The following is an 18,261-nucleotide window of genomic DNA, read 5'->3' as shown; positions in this document are numbered from 1 at the left end:
CCCAGCAGCTGGCTGCCATGCTCATGCTGCGCTGGCCCCGCTGCTCGCTGTCTGCTTGGCTCTGTGTCCGCTCGTGCCGGTGGCTGGGCCCGCTGGGCTGGGCCGAGATGGTGCGGAGCAGGTGGTTCCGGGAGCGCAGGAAGTCACCCTGGCCAGGCAGACCAAAGCTGCCCTTGCGCAGCGCCATGCGGGTGGCCGTGTTGCGGGCCGGCCGCGCCCGGTGGCTGTACTTCAGCTGAGCAAGGTGGGCCGCGTAGCCATCCGTGATGAACTGTGGGGCAGTGGGGAGGAGGGGCTGTCGGGCTGGGGGCTCCTGGGGCTGCCCGTCGTGCCCGCCCCCAACGTGTGCGCTCACCTGGCACTGCTGCTGCAGCTTCTTGGTGGGCCGGCCCACGATGTAGATCTGCATGGGGGACAGGCTGATGGAGCTGTAGACCGCCACGTCCTTGGTGGAGCCGTAGGCTGCGTGCACACGCAAGTGCAGCTGTGGGCGAGACCATCGTGGGCACCGGCCCTGCCCTTCCGCCCCACCCCTGCCCCAACCCTGTCTTCCTGGGCCCCACCTCAGAGATGAGCAGCTTCAGGAAGTTGGCCTTGTGCCGCAGCGGGTCATGCACCAGGCCGTCACAGAAGGACACCACGCCGTGGGGGAAGTTGTGCTGGGCCAGCCACGCCACCACCCGCTGCTTCTGCATGTCGGGCCGGCCCGTGACATAGATGATGAGGTAGCCCAGGTCCTGCCAGTGCCTGGGGGCGAGACCAGGCCTGGGTGTCTCATGCTGCCCTGCCCTTCCTCCTGGGTCTCCCGGTCTCCTTCCCAGCTGGTGCCCAAACAGTAACAGTGACAATGATGGTGGCAGCAGAAAGTCCTCACGGGGGCTGGCACAGGGCTGGCAGGCTTCTCGGAGCTTTGGTCACTTAGTCCCCACAGACGCCCTCTACTGGAGGTGGAACTAGACTCACCAGCTCACTTTCCAGGTGAGGGAACTGAAGGCCAACACTGAGAGGTTAAATCACCTGCCCAAGGTGACTCAGCTAATAAGTGGGGGTGCTGGGCACCAAACATTCTCAAGGCCTGGTGGCCGAGCCAAGCATTCCCCTGCAAAGGCGTCCCCGTCCTCCCCCAGCTGGTTGCAGGGGCCCTCGAGCCTGCCCACCTTGCTACAGTTCCTTAGTGCCCCTCTGGGCCACTCACCGCACCACGTCCACAGCCCCGGCCCGCACCTTGGGGTCGCTGCCCATGATGGACACGCTGGCGGCAAATGAGCCGTCGATGCTGAAGACCACAAACTCTGTGCCCTTGGGCAGTACAGTGATGTAGCTGTCGGCAAACGTGTGGTCTCCCCTGGCAGGCAGGGGTGGGGGGGCGCTCATCAGAACCAGCCAGAGCCTGTCCTCTCAACCCTCCCGCCCTGGTGGAGCCACGTACCTGACTACCATCTTGATGGGGTAGACACCCACACCCAGGCGGTGCGTCTCGGGGATGGTGTAGGAGACACGCCCGCTGCTGCTGGTCACCAGTGTGTCCAGGTAGAGCCACTCGCCTGAGGGTGGCTGCATCATGATGTGCACGTCCACCTGGGGACCGCCCCCGCGGCTGGTCATGAGCTGGCTGCGCCCTGGCCTCCCTGCTCCTACACCAGGCCAGAGGGTGGCGGGGAGCCCCCTGAAGTCCTCCTGCGTTTCCCCACATCCTTACCTTCTCTCCAGTCAGGGTGACCATGTCCAGGGGCCCGTACATGAACCGGCCGCTCAGAACCTGGGGGCCATCCTCATTGGCGACTGCATCGTTGATCCGGTGGTTGGCAGTCACATTCTGGGGGAGGAAGAGCAAGGCTGGCTTAGGGTGGAGGATGGAGGGCGTGGGGGTCTCCTGGGCCCAGCTTAAGCTCTGTGGGCCTGAGGCGTGAACCTAGGCTGAGAGCCAGGCAGCCCATGGCAGTGTCCTGGTCAGCCACTAGAACGACATGGCCTTGGGACAATTAGGAAGCCTTGCTTACTCCCTGGTCTTGAAACGGGCTGACGGCTCCCACCTCGCAGCCTGGGAGGGCACAGTAAGACAGCACGTGTCGCTGCACCTCAGGCTTCTCATCTGAAACTGGGAAAGGGCTTCTCGTGGGGACTCAACAGGGCAGGGCCAGGGCCTGGGCTCCTCACCCGCAGCTTCACGTGGGTCCTCTTGCGTTGCCACTTCTCTCTAGGCTTTGAGGGCGTGAACACTGACACCTCCTTGCCGTCTAGCTCCAAGACGCTGGAGCTGTCGTGCCTCATGACCTGGGAGGGAGACAGGGCTGGCCATGGGGCAGAGCCACTGGGAGGCTTCCTGCTGGGGGAGGAAGAGGCCTAATGCCCAGGAGCTGCAGGAGGAGCCTGCGAGGGTTTTGAGGGAATACTGTTTAGCCCATTACAGACCACCCAGCGGCCCCCCAAGCTCCCATTTGTACCCCAAGCATGCAAATACATCCCATTCCACCGTTCCTAAAAGTCTTAGCACATGCTAGCATAGAGCTGCCTCTGTCCTGCTTGCCCTGTGGTCTGCTGTGGACAGAGGGGGGGGTCCCCACTGGCCCTGTCATCTGTGATATGGGGCTGTGTCATGGCAGTGTCAACCACAGGGTACCTGTCTCAGCAGGAAGGAGACCACGTCCGTTGACTCCCAGTAGCTGGCATGGAAGAGGTGGGGCAGGGCCACAGTGGGGAAGGCCGTGAGGGCATCAGGGCAGTACAGGGCGTAGTCAATCCGCTTCTGGCCCCACCACTTTGCAGCGACTGCCAGGAGGGGCCGTGACTGGGCTGGGGCTGCGAGGCCAGGGCAGGGACCCCAGAGGGTGACCTGGCCCTTGAGGCTTGGCTCAGCCCAGACCAGACCCCCCACCGGCTGCAGCCAGAGCAAGCCTCCTCCTCCCAGGCCCAGTCACAGAGGGAAGCAAGAATGTAGGCGGATGTCAGGACAGCACCCAAGCAGCCAGAGGATCATGGGCAGGCCACGGCCAGGCCATGAGCATCAGCACTACTGGGGGCCCTCCACAGGAGAGGGGGTAGAGGGGCCAGCTGGGTGTGCAGACAGGACTAGCTGTTCCTGGGCATGTCACTGACTCTGGTGACTCTGCCCTGGACCCCATCTCGGCCTTATCTGGACCACTCTGTTCTTCTTCTGTCTGCCCCCAGGCCTCAAGGCTGTGAAAGGCATCACAGAGGGAGGTTACCATCCCTGACTCCCCAGGCAAGCTCTGCCACCCTCAGCACCTGGACTGCCCACAGCCCTGGGAGGCAGCAGGGTGGGTGGTGGAGCTTGGACCCCTAGCTGGATGGTCCTGCTGTGTATCTGGCTCTGCCACTTGTAGGAGGTGCCCATACAGTGCCTGTCTTATGGGTCCAGGCTCCCCTGTGTTCTGCCTGCAGCCTGCATGATGGGGGACCCACAGAGCTTCCTGGTCCTCATCTGGCCTCGTTCCAGCTCCGTGGGGCCCCCATCCCCTTAGCCACCACCACCAGCCCTTGCCTCCCTGGATGTCCGAGTTTCCCCAGCCCAGCCTCCCGCTCCCTTGTAGGCCATGGCAGGGGTCCAGGTGGGCAGGGTGTGGTGGTGAGCGGGTGAGGTGCTCAGCAGCAGTGAGTGACCCCGAGTGAGGGGAGGGTGTGAGTGAGTGCAAGGCCAGTACCTTCTCCGATGTCCAGCTCAGGGAGGCAGGGGGCCCTGTCCAGGCCAGGGCTTGCCTGCCTGGCCGGGGGACTGGGGGTGGGAGGGTGGGAGGCGGGCAGGGCGAGCAGGGATAGGCGCCTGACGCTGGGGGTGTGGCTGAGTGACACGGGGGCCTCTGAGAAGCAAGAACAACGGATGGCTCAGCTACGCTGACGCTACTCGGGCTAGGTGGGACAGTGGGCAGACAGCTGGCCTGGGACAGCAAGGGCAGGTCCTCCTGACCCTCATGGATGCATGCAGCAACCAGAAGCCCCCAAACAGGCCTCAGCCCCTTCATGGCTGCATGAACCACAGCCGAGAGAATCCCTGGCCCAGCATGGGGCAGCCACCTGGGGACGAAGGGGGTGACTTCAAGGAGGCCTCTGAGGTGGCAGAAGCCAAACACGAGGAGGCAGGGGCCCCCTCTCAAGCCTTCCTCCAGAATCCTCCCGAGTAGGTGGTGTTTCTTAGCCTGGCACTCCTGCTTGGCCTGGCCCACTAGAGTCAGGCTGCAGGCTGGCCTGGGTGCTATGGTGCCCAGCACCCTCTGCTTCTACCCACCAGATGCTAGCAGTGCCACCTCCCCAGCTATAGCAACTAAAATGCCTCTAGACTTGGCCAGCTGTCCCCAGGCGTGGGGCTCAGTGGCCTGGTTGAGTAAGAAGGGCACAGGGGGCCTGGTCACTCACTTTGGGCAATGCTGGATGCTGTGTAGCTCTCAGCCATGCCTGACACCTGGCTGGCGATGCTGATCTCGCTGGCTCGGCGAAAGCCACGGCTGGTGGGTGCCGTGCCGGGTGAGGAAGGGGCCCCGTGCTCTTGGAAGACTGTGTTGTGGGTCTGGAGTGCGTCAGCTGCAGGTGAACAGGGACCAGAGGCCCATGTGAGAGAGGCCCCACCCAGCCTGGCCCCTGAGCAGCGGAGGAGCCGGTGTGCTGGGCTCAGTGTGCACCTAGGCTGGGGGCGGGGGTGGTGGCCATGCCAGGGCCCAGAGCTGAGGCGGGGAGAAGGGTTGGCAGGGCTGGACAGATGGACAGACACAGACACAGGGCGGGAGGTGAGGAGGCTGGGTTCATCCCTCCACAGCCACCCCCTTGCCCACATTTGCTCCTTGGCTGGTCTCCAACAGCTCTATCAGCAGGGCCCCCTGTGCTCTAGGGCTTGACCTAGGCCACAGCAGGGCAGTGGTAGCTCTAGGCCAGCTTGAGGGGTGCTGACAACAGGAGCCTTGGGTGGCTTCCAGGGGATGCTCTAGACATGCAGAGGCCTGAGGAGGAGGCAAGCCCCTGGCATCCCTCACACACAGGCCACAGCTGGCCCGCCCTGATGGGGACAAAAGCAGGTGCTAGGGGTTCAAGCTAGGCTCAGCTGGGCCTGAGGACAGGCAGAGCGGGAAGACAGGGCTTGGCCAGAGAAACCGCGAGTGGGCTGGTGCTGGAGGTGCCTGCAGGGAAAGAAGGGAGAGGTCCTTCACTAGGACAGGAGGCTTCTCTTGGGTGAGGATGGAGAGGGGGCCGGCTGACTCCAGGCCTTACCCCATCTCCTGTCTGCTCTGCCAGCCTCACCATCAGGGACAGAGCCCCTGGACTGTCACTAATGTGCTGTGTAACCCTGGGACAGCCTCTGGCCCACAGTGTGCAGGGAAGAGGCACCAAAACCAACTCCCAGGGCCTTCCTGCCTGGGTCTTTGATCCTGGCAACCAGGGTCCCATGAACTCCAAGTGGCCATGAAGGGCAGGGACGGGTCCCTGAGGACCAGGGATCAGCCAGCCAAGCGGACATCACCATGAGCGGGAGTGGGGTACACACACTCAGCACAGCCCAGGCTTGGGCGGGGCCCATCTTGCCAGGTGGGCGCGGGAACGGGAATACTGGTTTCCAGGAAGCCGTCCCTGTAGGGGAGAGGGGCCAGGGGGCCGCCCTCCAGGACCAGCTCAGGGTTTCTCTGCACGGTCTCAACTAGAGATAGACGGGGAGAGAACAGAGAGGACAAGAACAGACACTCGCGCAGGCCATCTATACACGCTCTGACACAGACTTGGGACGCCTGCAGGACTAGGACATGACAAGATGCTGGGACACACGTGGGGTGGGGGGAGGGGCCTGTGTTCCCCCATATCCTCCCCCACTCCCATCTCCTACACCCCCATTTCTGGACTGGCCACCAGCCATGATGGGGCCCAACCGTGTCCCCAATACAGTGAGGGCCCCTCCTAGGTTCTTGGTTCTGTCTCTGCTGGAACGGAGGCTTGGGCAGTGGGCAGGGAAGTCTCTGACACACCCTCCCACACCCCGTGCCCCACACCCCACCCTGGCACCCTGGGGTGAGGCCCTGACTTGTGCCCTCTGAAGGCGCTTCACAGGGATCAGCAAGGGATCAGAGAGGACTGATGCACCTGCCCCAAGGAGGTGTTTTCTGCAGGCTGTCCCTCCCCTGGGGAAGAGCCATGGGCCGCACCCACCCCACCTTTCCCGAGGAGGAGCAGGGCTCGCCCTCACCCAGTAGTGTGGAGCAGCCATCCCCCAGCGGGTAGCGCTGGTAGCGCGGGATGCTGAGGGGTGGCAGGGCGTGGAAGCCCCGCTCCAGCAGTGGCTCCAGGCGCGAGGCGGACGGGTCCGCGGGGTGGAAGAGGTTGTAGACTTGCTGGCAGGCTGGCCGCAGCTGGAAAACTGGGGGCAGGGTGTCGGCTGCAGAGCCTGGGGCTGGCTCTGCCCTGGTGGGTGGGGGCTGGGGACCCCAACATGGGACGTTTGGGTCACTGTCACTTTATTATCCAATTTTTTTAAACTCAAAAAGTTCTGATGGCCATGGTGGAGGGCTAGCTGGAGGTAGAGAACCAGACATGAGAAGGGCGCATAGGGATGCCTCCCCGCCTCAGAGCCCTGGCAGCTGCAGCTGCCTCTTTCAGGAGCTCCCGCCCCCACCCCCACCGGACTGGGAACATTTCCTTCTCTGTCAAGGGCACCGCTGTTCCAGCCACCTCAGGCAGCTGTTCGGGAGGTCACAAGAGGTAAGAACGCGGGAGCGCACAGTGAGTTCTGCAGAGCTCCCTGCCAGGACCACGAGCGGGCGCGTGTGCAGTGCTGTCTGAACTCTGCTTCCTTCCCCACACAACAGAACGTGGGGGGTTTCTCCTACAGCACACCTGGTTCTGTCTCGTTGGTTTTAATGGTGGCTGATGCCCCACTGTGTGGTGCTCTACAATTTATGTGACCAGTCCCCTCCAATGGATGTTTGGGTTCACGATTACAAATAATGTGGCCACGGTGGCACTGTCTCTGTTTCCATGCACTAGTATGAGGGTCTCTGTGGGACTGTTCAGAGTGGGGTGGGACTGTCCTGATGCATGATGTCACACTGCCCTCCAGGTGGCTGCATCCATTCACACCAAGTGTGAGTTGCCCTGGTTGTTGGGGATCCCTTTAATGCTACACATTTCCCTTCCTGACAGCACTTAAGTCGCCAGTTTGAGGAAGGGGAAGCAGCACAGGGTGCTGAGTCTGGGGGTCTGCATTTTTAACCTAGCACTTGGCAACTGTCTAAACCTCTCTGAGCCTGTTTCCCCCTGTCCTCTGGGAGGTGACATGGGTCCTGCATGGCTACTGTAAGGAGCGTGTGGCTTCCTGGAGCTGCGTGGGTTGGTCTAGGGCAGGCCCTCCCTCTGTGTAGACTGTGGAGGCTACTGTGCCCAGGAGTCCTTGGGGGAGTGCCTGGTTTTGTGTGTCTCCCTGTGGGAGGACCTCGGATTGGGTCTGAGCCCCTCTGACTCTGGGGTGTTGCCTTTGCTCCCTGGGCCTCAGCTTGCCTATCTGGGGAATGGCCCTCAGCTCCCATGGGCACCTTGATGAAATGAAATGGGGTGTCAGGGATGGGCCAGTGACCGAGCTGCTGAAGCAAGAGCAAAGGACAGCAACCCTTGGGGGAAGGCAGAAAGGAAGGCAGAAATGGGCCCAGGACCTGGCCATGGTCTCATGACAGGGGTCCACTGAGACCCCCTTGCCCGGCTCATTACCACCCATCCCACCTGCAGCCCTGCAGAGCTCTCACCATCCAGGGCTGGGATGACGGTCTTCCTCAAGGCCAGGACCAGCCCGAGCGGGCACCCAAAGAGGAAGAGGTCGGTGATCTCAAAGTCAAACCTGCCCAGGGTCCCTGTGCCGTCCAGCATGGTGGAGCTGCTGGAGCGGCGGGAGCTGGGCTCCGTCCTCAGTACGCTGGCATGGAGGCTGGAGAGGCACACATGTGGTCACACCACAGCCCTTCTCAGGGCCGGCCTCCCCTCAGCCTCACTGGGGACAGGCTGGGTCCAGTGGCCCCTCTGCATCATCAGTGAGATTTGCTCCTGTGCTGTCCTGTGAGCACAGCTGCCCAGCATCTTCCGGGATGCTTCTGGTGACAGCGGGTCCCAACCTCTCCAGGTAGCACACCACCTTCCAGACAGCCCTGACCATGCCACCCTCGTCAGTTCTGCTCCTGCCTCTGCCACCCCACCCCCACCCTTAGGCCAGCGATTGGCAGGGGCGTCCCTCTCACTTGCAAAGGCCCTCCCATCCCCTGCCCCCACCCACCTGGACAGGAAGGCCTGGTGCTGCTGGATGGTATCTAGCTCGTAGGTGGATGAGTCACTCCTCTTGCGGGGCAGCTGCCTTTTGGGGTCCTCGGTGTCGTTGCTACGGGGGATGTCGATGTTGCTGCGGCTCAGGTGCCGACTGCTCTCCAGGCTGGAGCCACCACCACTGCCACTGCCGCCACCACTGCCACCGCCGCCGCTGCCAGAGCAGTGTGCTGCATTCACCAGGATGCCCGGGGACAGCAGGTCATTGTCCTGGAATGGCCCCGTGGAGGCTCACTGCAGGGTGGCCATGGGCCCGGTCCCTTCTCCAGTGCCCTAGAAACTGCTTCCTTCCTCCAGATTAGGCGCAGCCGGCCACTCTCTTGAGCCAGAGGTGAGAGGCCATGTCTCCTGGGGTCCCCAGCCCACCGGCCATCCTGGACCTCAGAGATCTCCCCTAAGTCATTTACCACTCTGCATCTCAGGGACCTCAGATCCTTCCTCCCACCTGGGAAGTGGAGGGAGGCCGCCATCCTACCTCCAGCAATCGGGGCCTCCCATGGTGCAGACTTCCATGTATGGCCCGTGAAGTCACATGCACTCCTGGGCTCAGCCACACAGCAGCTGTTCACCTGCCCCCCAGCTTCTGCCCCGGCACCTCTGGACACCTGTACTGGCAACTCTGCCCTTTCTAACCTTTTTGGGGAGTGAGGAAGGAAGGATTCTGAGGAAGACTCCTAACCTCCTCCAGGGCCCAGCATACAGATGGGCTTTGGGCGCCTTCCCTGATTCCTTGGATAGAATGGGCACCCTTGGTTTGTCTACCCTCAACCCCTCCATGTCCCCTTCTCTGATGGCGAGCTCTGGCAGCAGGGCTGTGGCTCAGGGGCTTGGAAAATGTTTGTTAAATGAATAAATGAATAAGTGGAGCTCTGCTGAATGGCATCTGGGCCAAGTGGACTCAGGAAGTGCTGCCAGCCCTTTGCTCAGTGGGCACAGCCCGGGGCCAAGTGCCAGCCCAGTGCCCCAGCAGCAGGCAGGGCAGCTAGCCTCTAGGACCGCAAGAGACTACAGGCTTCAGTGGACATTTGGGCCCCATTCCGGTACCTGCACGCTGACCACGCTGCCCCGGCGGCTGCTGCTCTGACTTTCAGACACCGGCTGGTTGCTGTAGCACAAGGCATCGAATGCCAGGATGCCCCCGACACAGTCCCCAATGAGGCAGACCTGGGGGCGGGAGGGGTCCCAAGGCCTGAGCATCTGCCCTGATCCCTGGGCTACAGCCTGGGGAAGTCACCTTCTGTGTCAGGCAACCCACCCTGCAGAGTCTTCCATCTTCCCCTCTCCCCCTTCCCCCAGGACTCACCTGCCCATTGAAGGTCATGCCCTCCTGCGACTTGATGAAGTCCCCGTAGGCCACATTGGCTCGCTGAATCACCATGGCAACCGCCTCCTGGTACTGGGGTGATGAAGTTGCCAGCAGGGGCAGGGCAGCCAGAGGGATGTGATCCTGACTGCTGGACAGACAGCCTTCGTCGTGGCTATAGGGGCTGAGGCTGGGGGAGAGGACCGGTCAGGAGAGGCAGGAGGCCTCAGCTCTGCCCAAAGGTCTGCTCTGCCCTGACTGAGTCCCAGCCATGGACTTGGCAAGAACTCATGGGGACACTTCCAGGCCAGGCCCTAGGCAGGCTTGGGAACAGGGCTGGTGAGTAGGACCCTGTATCTCGGAGATAGGTCAGAATTTCTACATGACACATTTGGAAACTGAAGCTCAACCTTGGGCCCCAGCCCTTCCTGGGACTCTGCATATGATTTGCTGCCTACGTATGATTTGCTGCCTCCTGGCAGAGGAGGCTGGCCAGCAGGTCTGGGCATCAAGTCAAGGTCTCAGTACTAGGGGAGCTGCCAGAGGCTTGGAAGTGGGAAGGGAGATGGTATGCTGCTGCCCTCCCCCTGTTGCCAGGACCGCGAGAGGCTGTGTGCGAGGATGGGAGCTGGCAGGCAGATGCCACTCACTTGGAGACCAGGGCAAAGGCATCAGAGCAGATGGGCGGGCAGGGCACCAGGCGGATGGCGAGGTGTCCCAGGGCACTGGGGTAATGCACGCGCATGACGGTGTCGAACACGTTGGCGATGGTGTTGGTGTCGCCCTGCTTAGAGCTGGGGTCCCCAGCGCCCGTGTCCAGGATGGTTCCTCCATGCAGCACCAGCAGCAGCACATGGATCTTGGAGGGTGGCGCAGCCAGCGGCTGGCTGACCTCGTCCTACACAGGCGGGGGTGGGGGGCAGCATCAACTTCCTGGGAAACTCAGCCCCAGGAGGAGGCCTGTCTGTTGCCCCAGGGGGAGGCCTGTTTTGGCCCAATTGCTCCCTCTGAGAACCCTGATTCAGTCACGCAGCTCCAGGGCCTGGTGTTCAGCTGTGTCAACTCCTTCCCTCAGATCCCTGCAGGGACTGGAGCCTGGAGGAGGAGCCAGGGAGGTGAAGACTGTCTGTTCCTCCTCCCTGCAGTCCTGCTCAGCTCCAGCCTGAGCAGAGGCACAGGGGACATGGAAGGAGGGAGTCTATTCCTCTGGGAGCATGAGCTCCCCTTCCTTCCAGAAGCCCAGGGAGCTTCTGGCTTCCGGGGCTTCTGGCTTGGAGGGAAGCAGAGAGACTCAGCCTGGTCCTAACCTCGGGGGCTGCCTGACCTCCATGTGTCTCTTGGCCTGAGCAGAAAGGGTCACTGCCAGCTCCAAGTCACAGGATTCACTTAAGAATGTCTGGGGTCAGGGCAACCACAGCCTGGGCAGGCAGCAACCCTGGCCATTCTGCCTGCAGCTCTGAGCTCTCCTCCAGCTACTTCCTCCCTTGACCCATCCCCAGGCCTGCCATTCCTGGACTCTCTCTAAGACCAAAGTCCCCAAGAGCAAAGGAGTCTTGGAGGGGGCAGAGCCTCGGCACCTTAGAGCAGGAGGGTAACTCAGGTCTGCTGATCTGATTATAAGATCCACCACCTGCTGGTCAGACTTGCCTGTGAGGTCAAAGTGTGACCCTAGACCTATACACCTGTGCACAGGGTACAAAAATATTCCAGGCCAAGGGACTGGTCTCATGTCATATAGCGTGTCAGTGGACTGGAACCCAGAGCCCTGCTGTGCTCAGTGCTCTCCTGCCAACCCAGGCTGTGCCCCTACTTCCAGGAGCCATACTCCACACCCCACCCCAAGCTTCTGGTGTGTGACTGGGAGATACCAGGGTCAAGACCCAAGAGGGTTCACTGGTGAATACTTGCTGTGCCCATACTATGTCTAGGGATGTGGTGGAGAAAGAGGGGAGCTGAAGGGAGAGTCCTGTCCCCAAGGGACCTAGAACAAGGACAAAGCCATCTGGAGGGCCTTTGGTGGGGACAGCTGGCCCTGAACTAGTCCACCAGAGGGCAGGGCGTGGAGGCAGCAGCAGGACCCAGAGGCCAGTGCAGAGGCTGAGAGGGGTGGACAGTGTGGGGGTTGACAAAGCCAACAGGAAACACAAGGGAATGGTTGGGCTGGGAGCCACTGAGAAGCAGAGGGCTCTGGGAGGGTAAAGGAGGAAGGCTGGCGGGTGGTACTGGGCTTGGAAGAGGAAGGCTGGTCTGCCCTCACCCCAGGAGGAGCCATGGGGCTTCCTCTCTCCTGCCTGGGGTCCTGGCAGACTGGCTGGCCTGGGCAAGAACAAACCCACAGCCTGGGGTTGGGGAGTGGGCACCAGCTGCCCAGAACCACAGGCCAGGAGGTGATGACCAGGAGCTCCATCGGGCTCATCTGACAAGGGCTCTTTCCGCCCAGCAAGGCAAGATCTAATGAAAATGTCTTGCACAGCCTCCTTGTTCTCAGGATAGGAACGTAAGGTCCAGAGGTAATTAATCACCAAGGAGCAAGCAGGGCTGGGCAGCAGGGGCTGACAAATTCCTGTGTGGGCCTGTCTGGCTGGGCCCAGCCATGGAGGCTGTTCAGAGACTCCCACAGGCCCTTGAAATACAACTTGCTTCACACCTAGCCTTTCTCCAGGGTACCCTGCCTCAGGAATTCACCCTGCCCAGAGCCCCAGCAGGAGCCGTGGGCTCTGGAGAGCCTGGGCATTCTCTGGTGTATCCACAGGGTCAGGAGAGGGGACTCCGGTTTGGGGGCTCTTGCAGACAAAAGGATCTGGCTTTGGACGGCAGTGCCCCAGAATCCATGCTGGACTCTGAGCATACATCCCAGGCAGATCTAGAGCCCAGGCCCTCCTGCCCTTCCCCCAGGCTGTCAGAGCTGTGTGCACTGCAGGAGGAGCTCTGTTGGCTTTATCTAGCCATTAAGAAGCAATTGGAAATCAACTTCCCCCATTCCATTACCCCTTCTAGAAAAGCCCACTTTGACTCCATACCACAAAGCAGAGGACCAAGGTGGGGGATTGTGGATGCTTCTCCTGCCTCCAGACTCCCCATGGGAGAGTTCCCCAGGAGCAGGTGCCGTCTTCACCTTAGGCAGCTTGAGGCCAGAGCAGAGCAGTGACCACAGGCAACTGCAGCGTGGGGCAGTCTGGCTTAGCCCTAGCTTCTGCCCTAGTGCAAACAGCCCTGATCGCCTACATGTGGGGGAGGAGGGGGTATGAGCTCCGCAAAGAACCCCTGAAGCGGATGCAGGGGCTCTACCAGGACAGCTTTATTGGATACACTGAGCTCTGCCTGCCCCCCATGGGGCCACCTCATCAGCCACATCACTTCTGCCCAGACGACTTTTGCTTCCTTCCCTTCTTTTTATCTTCAGGGACAGCAGACAGGCTGGGCACAAGGTGAAGATCTTATTTTTTATCTGGAATTTACAAGTTGCTCATTTTACTTTTCCACAGGTGGAGCCTGGATAAGGTCTTCCTTGGGGGCTGCTGGCTGCAGTCCCTGCTTCCCAGGGACCTCAGAGAGAGAGAGGCAACAAGGAGGCCCAGAGCCCTTCACGATGGCTCCCAGGTGTGGATGTGAGGCTGCAGGCACAGAGTTCTGCCCCCATCGCCCGCAGGCCTGCTCCCCTATACTCTGTCCCCACCCCAGCAGCCATGCCCTGTCCCTCCAGCCCCCAGGCACCCACCTCAATGATGTTCAGTTGTTCCACACTGGAGGCCACCCTGAACTCAGGGGTGCTCTGGCGGTATAGCCCGTCTGCAATACAGAAGCCGTGCTGTGAGCGAAGGGCCACTAACAGAAGCTGCAACACTAATGGGGGGTGCTCAGGCCCCTGGTGCCCAGTGCTGTGCAGAGCTGGGTCAGAAAGGGCCTTGGGCTCTGCAGCTGCCCTCCCGAGGCTCTGTGGCCCCCAGGCCAGTTACCCTGTGTGTCCTCCGGCTCTGGGCTCTCGATTTTGTCCATGAGGTCGTTGGAGCTCCACTTGGTGATATCCTCGGGGAACATTTCCTCCGAGTCGGACAGGTCCTCTGGTGAAGAGAGAGGGGAACTTCAGCAGGACAGGGACTGCGGGGAGGCCTGGCTTCCGGAGGCAAAAAGATCCTGTGTTTTCCCCACACCCTGCTTGGCTCTGCTCTCTCCCTCCCCTCCCTCAACAGGACGTCCATACACCCATTGGGTTTCTTCCTGACCAGTGGGAAAAAAATTGTAACATACACATGACACAATTCACCATTTAAACCATTTTATTTTATTTTTTTGGAGTCAGAGTCTCATTCTGTCACCCAGGCTGGAGTGCAGTGATGCAATTACAAGTGTAGCCTCGACCTGCTGGGCTCAGGCATCCTTCCACCTCAGCCTTCTAAGGAACTACAGGTGCATGCCATCATGCCTGGCTAATTTTTTGCTTTATTGTAGACACGAGGTCTTAACAAGTTGCCTCCGCCTCCCAAAGTGTTGGGATTACAGGTGTGAACCACTGCACCTGGTCCATTTTATTTTATTTTTATTTTTTGAGTCGGGAGTCTCACTTTGTCACCCAGGCTGGAGTGCAGTGGCATGATCACAACTCACTGCAGACTTGACCTCCTAGGCTCAGGTGATCCTTCCGCTGCAGCCTCTTGAGTAAGCTGGGACAACAGGTGCATGCACCATGCCCAGCTAAGTTTTTGACTTTTTTTGTGGAGAAAAGATCTCACTATGTTGCCTAGGCTAGTGTCTAACTCCTGGGCTCAAGCGATCCTCTTTCCTCAGCCTCCCAAAGTACTGATTATAGACGTGAACCACCACACCCAGCCTTAAACCATTTTAAAGCAGCATTTTGTACATTCACAATGATGTGCAACCATCACCATGATTTAATTCCAGAACATTCTTATCACTCCAAATGGAAACCGTGTACCCAGGAGCAGTTAGTCCTTATTCCTACCGTCCTCTGTCCCTTGCACCACCAGTCAACCTACAGTACTTTCTGGTTCTATGGTCTTGCCTACAGTGGACACTTCCTGTGAACAGAACGATGCTACATGTGGTCTTTGTGACTGGCTTCTTTCACTCAGCCCAGTGTTCTCAAGGTTCAGCCATATTGCAGTATGTGTCAGTGCTTCATTCTTTTTTGTGGCTGAATATTTTATTGTGTGGATATTGCACATTTTATTTATCCATTAATCAGCTGACGTTCCTGTTTTTATGAGTAGTAGTCTCACTCTGCTACCCTGGCTGGAAGGCAGTGGCACACTCATAGCCACTGCAGCCTTGACCTGCTGGGCTCAGGCAAGCCTTCCACCTCAGCCTTTCAAGTAGCTGGAACTACAGGCATGCGCCACCACGCATGGTTAATTTCTTGATTTATTGTAGAGATGCAGTCTCGTCAAGTTGCCTAGGCTGGTCTTGAACCCCTGGATTCAGGTAATCCTCTTGCCTCTGCCTCCCAAAGAGCTGGGATTACAGGCATGAGCCACTGTGCCTGGCCTGTTTTTAAAAAATGCTACATTTACTTTATTCCATCTTCACCATTTAAAAAATTCTTATTTTTTAAATGGACAAATAATAATTGTACCTATTCATGGGGTACATAGTGAAGGTTCCATATATATAATGTATGGTGATCAGATCAGGGTAGTCAGCATATCCATTGTCTCAAACATTTATCCTTTCTTTGGGCTGGCAACATTCAACATCCCTCTAAATTTGAAACTAAATATTATTGCTAACTCTAGTTATCCTACAGTGCTATAGAACAGAGGTCCCCAACCCCCGAGCCACAGACCGATACTTGTCTATGACCTGTTGGGAACCAGGCTGCACTGCAGGTAAGTAGCAGGCTAGTGAGTGAAGAAGCTTCATCTTTATTTACAGCTGCTCCCCATTGCTCGCATTCCCACCTGAGCTCCACCTCCTGTCAGATCAGCTGTGGCATTAGATTCTCATACAAGGACGAACCCTATTGTGAACTGCGCATGTGAGGGATCTAGGTTGCATGCTCCTTATGAGAATCTAATGCCTGATGATCCGAGGTGGAGCTGAGGTGGTGATGCTAGTGCTAGTAAGCGGCTGCCAATACAGATCAACATTAGCAGTGAGGTTTAACTCAACAGAGACCATAATAAATCGTTTGCAGACTCATATCAAAACCCTATCAGTGTACTTTGGGAGTTGGAGGCTAGAGGATTGCCTGAGTCCAGGGATTTGAGACCAGCTTGGGCAATTCTCTGTATTGTAGAGATGTCTCTACAATAAATAAATTAAAAAATTACCCAGACATAGTGGTGTGCACCTGTGGGTTCCAGCTACTTGGAAGGCTGAGGCAGAAGGATCACCTGAGTACAGCAAGTCGAGGTTGTGGTGGCGGTGAGTATGCCACTGTACTCCAGCCTGGGTGACAGAGTAAGACTCCAACTCAAACAAACAACCAACAACAAAAACCCTATCAGCAAGTGGCAAGTGAACAGATATACTTCAGTTGTGCAGCTGCATCTGGTAGCAGGCTTTAAGTCAGAATCCGATGTTTATTTTAGTCTGCGCACGGTCTGCCCATTATTTTGCTTACCACTTTTTAAATGGTGGGCTATATAATTATTTCATTATATATTACAATGTAATAATAGAAATAAAGGGCACAATAAATGTTATGTGCTTGAATCATCCTGAACCACTCCCCCCCACCCCCACCAGTCCGTGGGAACTGTCTTCCACAAAACTGGTTCCTGATGCCAGAGAGGTGGGGGCCGCTGCTCTGGAGCACTGGCCCTGTCCAGCTATCATTCTGTGGCATGCCCCTGTTCAGCTATCATTCTGTGGACAGAGTGTCCACAGAAATACAGCTCAGGGAGACATGCTGTTATGCACACTGCATCCGTGACTCCTGCTTCTGCTCTCCTAAGAATGCCCACCTGGGACTGCTGGGTTCAAGGCTGCTGCCTGGTTCTGACCACGCTGGCCCTCCTCTGGCAATGGAATGGGCCCCTAGACCTACTTTCCCAGGGTGTCGCTGCTCTGGCATCTCCTGCTCTGCTCTGTCTTCCCTTTTGCAGCTTTTTCTTTGTTAAATACGTATTTTCCTCTTGTCAAAGACAGAGAGCCAGCAGGGAGGGGTGGGACATCAAGATGGCCCCTCCCACCCTTGGTGAGGCTGCAGGTGCAGAGGCTGGCTCAGGAGGCCCCAGGTCTGAACTAGGCATCTCCCTTTTGCCTGGACACTGAATCCCTTAGTTCTTTCCCTTTAGGGCCAGCTGGCCAGATAACCAAGATGCCATCCTTACGTGGCACCTCTGCCCCCTCCAAGCCATGGTGGCGGCATAAGGGGGCTCTGGCCCTGCCTGTGCCTAGCTGTGTGCTTGTGGGGACATCCTCATCCCTTTCTGAGTCTCTGCCCTGCTGTGTGAACTTCGGGCTGACTCAGCTACCAGCCTGAAGAGGGACCTGCCCCCACAAATACCCGCCTCTGGACCCTCTGACTTCCTTGAGAGGAACGGTGAGGCACTCTGTGCTCATTCTGGGAAAATGGGCACTTCACATACTTTCTACTTATTGCATTTTCTAAAGTGCCTACATTGGATGTAGTATTCATTTAATCAAGAGAAAGGTAAAGTACAAATAATTAGAAAATTAAATGAATTTATACTTCTTAGACAACCTGAAGAAGCCAAAAGAAAAAAAAAAAGAAGTTATACTTCTTATGGAAATTCATTCACATATGGAATAAAGCCCCAGTCTGATTTTACATCCTTGTTTCCATTTTTTTTCTTTTCTGAGAGAGAGTATAGTGATGTGATCATAGTTCACTGCAGCCCCGAACTCCTGAGCTCAAGTCATCCTCCCACCTCAGTCTCCCAAGTAGCTGGGATTATAGGTGCACAACATCATGACTAGCTAATTTTTTAAATTTTCTGTAGAGACAGGGTCTTGTTATGTTTCCCAGGCTGGTCTTCAATTGCTGGGTCCAAGTGATCCTCCCACCTCGGCCTCCCAGAGTGCTAGGATTAGAGGTATGAGCTGCCATTTTCTTATCTGGGGGTTTCAAGAGCACAATCCCCAACTGCCAGGCCCACAGCATATCCTGTTATCAGGTAAAGGTGAGCCTGAGACTCCAGACTCAAGGGAGCTGGATGACTTCATATTATCCTCTGTGCCCCCCACCCCAAACACCGGGCTGTCCACTATGTCCACAGGTATACATACATAGTAATGGGTAATTCCCACATCATACCACCCTTTCAGACCCATCCCATCTGGCCCAGGAGGGCCCTGGGACTGCAGGGACTGCCCACATACCATGTGCATCAAAGAACTCGTCGTCTGAGCTCTCATCTGAGTCCCTGGCGATACTCTGCATTCTCCACTCCGAGATGCTATGGCGGGAAGGACTTGCTGGAAAGCAAAACCCTAGACTGAACACCCAGCCAGAAGAGCGGAGCCCAGAGGCTGCCTGAGCTGGCAGAAGGCAGGGAGAGCAACTTGCAGGCCTGACCAGCATCATGTAAACTACCATGTGAGCTGGGAAGGTTCAGGAGAATGATGTGGAGAACTGAGAGGGGAGTAACCTGGGCTCACTGAGTGGATGTCCTGGATCTTTCTTTCTTTCTTTTTTTTTGAGTTGGAGTCTCACTCTGTTGCCCAGACTGGAGTGC

The 18,261-nt window shown here is 58.0% G+C and overlaps 1 protein-coding gene across 2 annotated transcripts in view; it reads right to left on the bottom strand.

Moving 5' to 3' along the window:
* Positions 1 to 18,261, bottom strand: part of PITPNM2 (phosphatidylinositol transfer protein membrane associated 2) — a 46,272-nt gene that overhangs the window by 2,695 nt on the left and 25,316 nt on the right. Inside the window, exons 6-24 of one of the 2 annotated variants that reach the window (XM_021706721.1) lie at positions 17,906 to 18,001; positions 13,558 to 13,662; positions 13,320 to 13,390; positions 10,252 to 10,499; positions 9,602 to 9,791; positions 9,343 to 9,462; positions 8,252 to 8,508; positions 7,731 to 7,909; positions 6,182 to 6,352; positions 5,492 to 5,641; positions 4,372 to 4,536; positions 2,621 to 2,769; positions 2,158 to 2,274; positions 1,700 to 1,816; positions 1,430 to 1,578; positions 1,196 to 1,345; positions 564 to 747; positions 356 to 484; positions 12 to 271 (exon numbers count right to left, since the gene is read on the bottom strand). In XM_021706721.1, coding sequence (XP_021562396.1) covers positions 12 to 271; positions 356 to 484; positions 564 to 747; positions 1,196 to 1,345; positions 1,430 to 1,578; positions 1,700 to 1,816; positions 2,158 to 2,274; positions 2,621 to 2,769; positions 4,372 to 4,536; positions 5,492 to 5,641; positions 6,182 to 6,352; positions 7,731 to 7,909; positions 8,252 to 8,508; positions 9,343 to 9,462; positions 9,602 to 9,791; positions 10,252 to 10,499; positions 13,320 to 13,390; positions 13,558 to 13,662; positions 17,906 to 18,001 — 3,007 coding nt within the window. Of the gene's footprint in view, positions 1 to 11; positions 272 to 355; positions 485 to 563; positions 748 to 1,195; positions 1,346 to 1,429; positions 1,579 to 1,699; positions 1,817 to 2,157; positions 2,275 to 2,620; positions 2,770 to 3,662; positions 3,819 to 4,371; positions 4,537 to 5,491; positions 5,642 to 6,181; positions 6,353 to 7,730; positions 7,910 to 8,251; positions 8,509 to 9,342; positions 9,463 to 9,601; positions 9,792 to 10,251; positions 10,500 to 13,319; positions 13,391 to 13,557; positions 13,663 to 17,905; positions 18,002 to 18,261 lie in introns of both variants that reach the window. The other variant, XM_008073591.1, reaches the window with a different exon arrangement.

This window comes from Carlito syrichta, unplaced genomic scaffold, assembly GCF_000164805.1.
Source record: "Carlito syrichta isolate Samal-C Ts95f unplaced genomic scaffold, Tarsius_syrichta-2.0.1 Scaffold315955, whole genome shotgun sequence".
NCBI classification, from domain to species: domain Eukaryota; kingdom Metazoa; phylum Chordata; class Mammalia; order Primates; family Tarsiidae; genus Carlito; species Carlito syrichta.
Note: the sequence above shows the minus strand (reverse complement) of the source record. Positions and strands in the feature narration are given on the sequence as shown.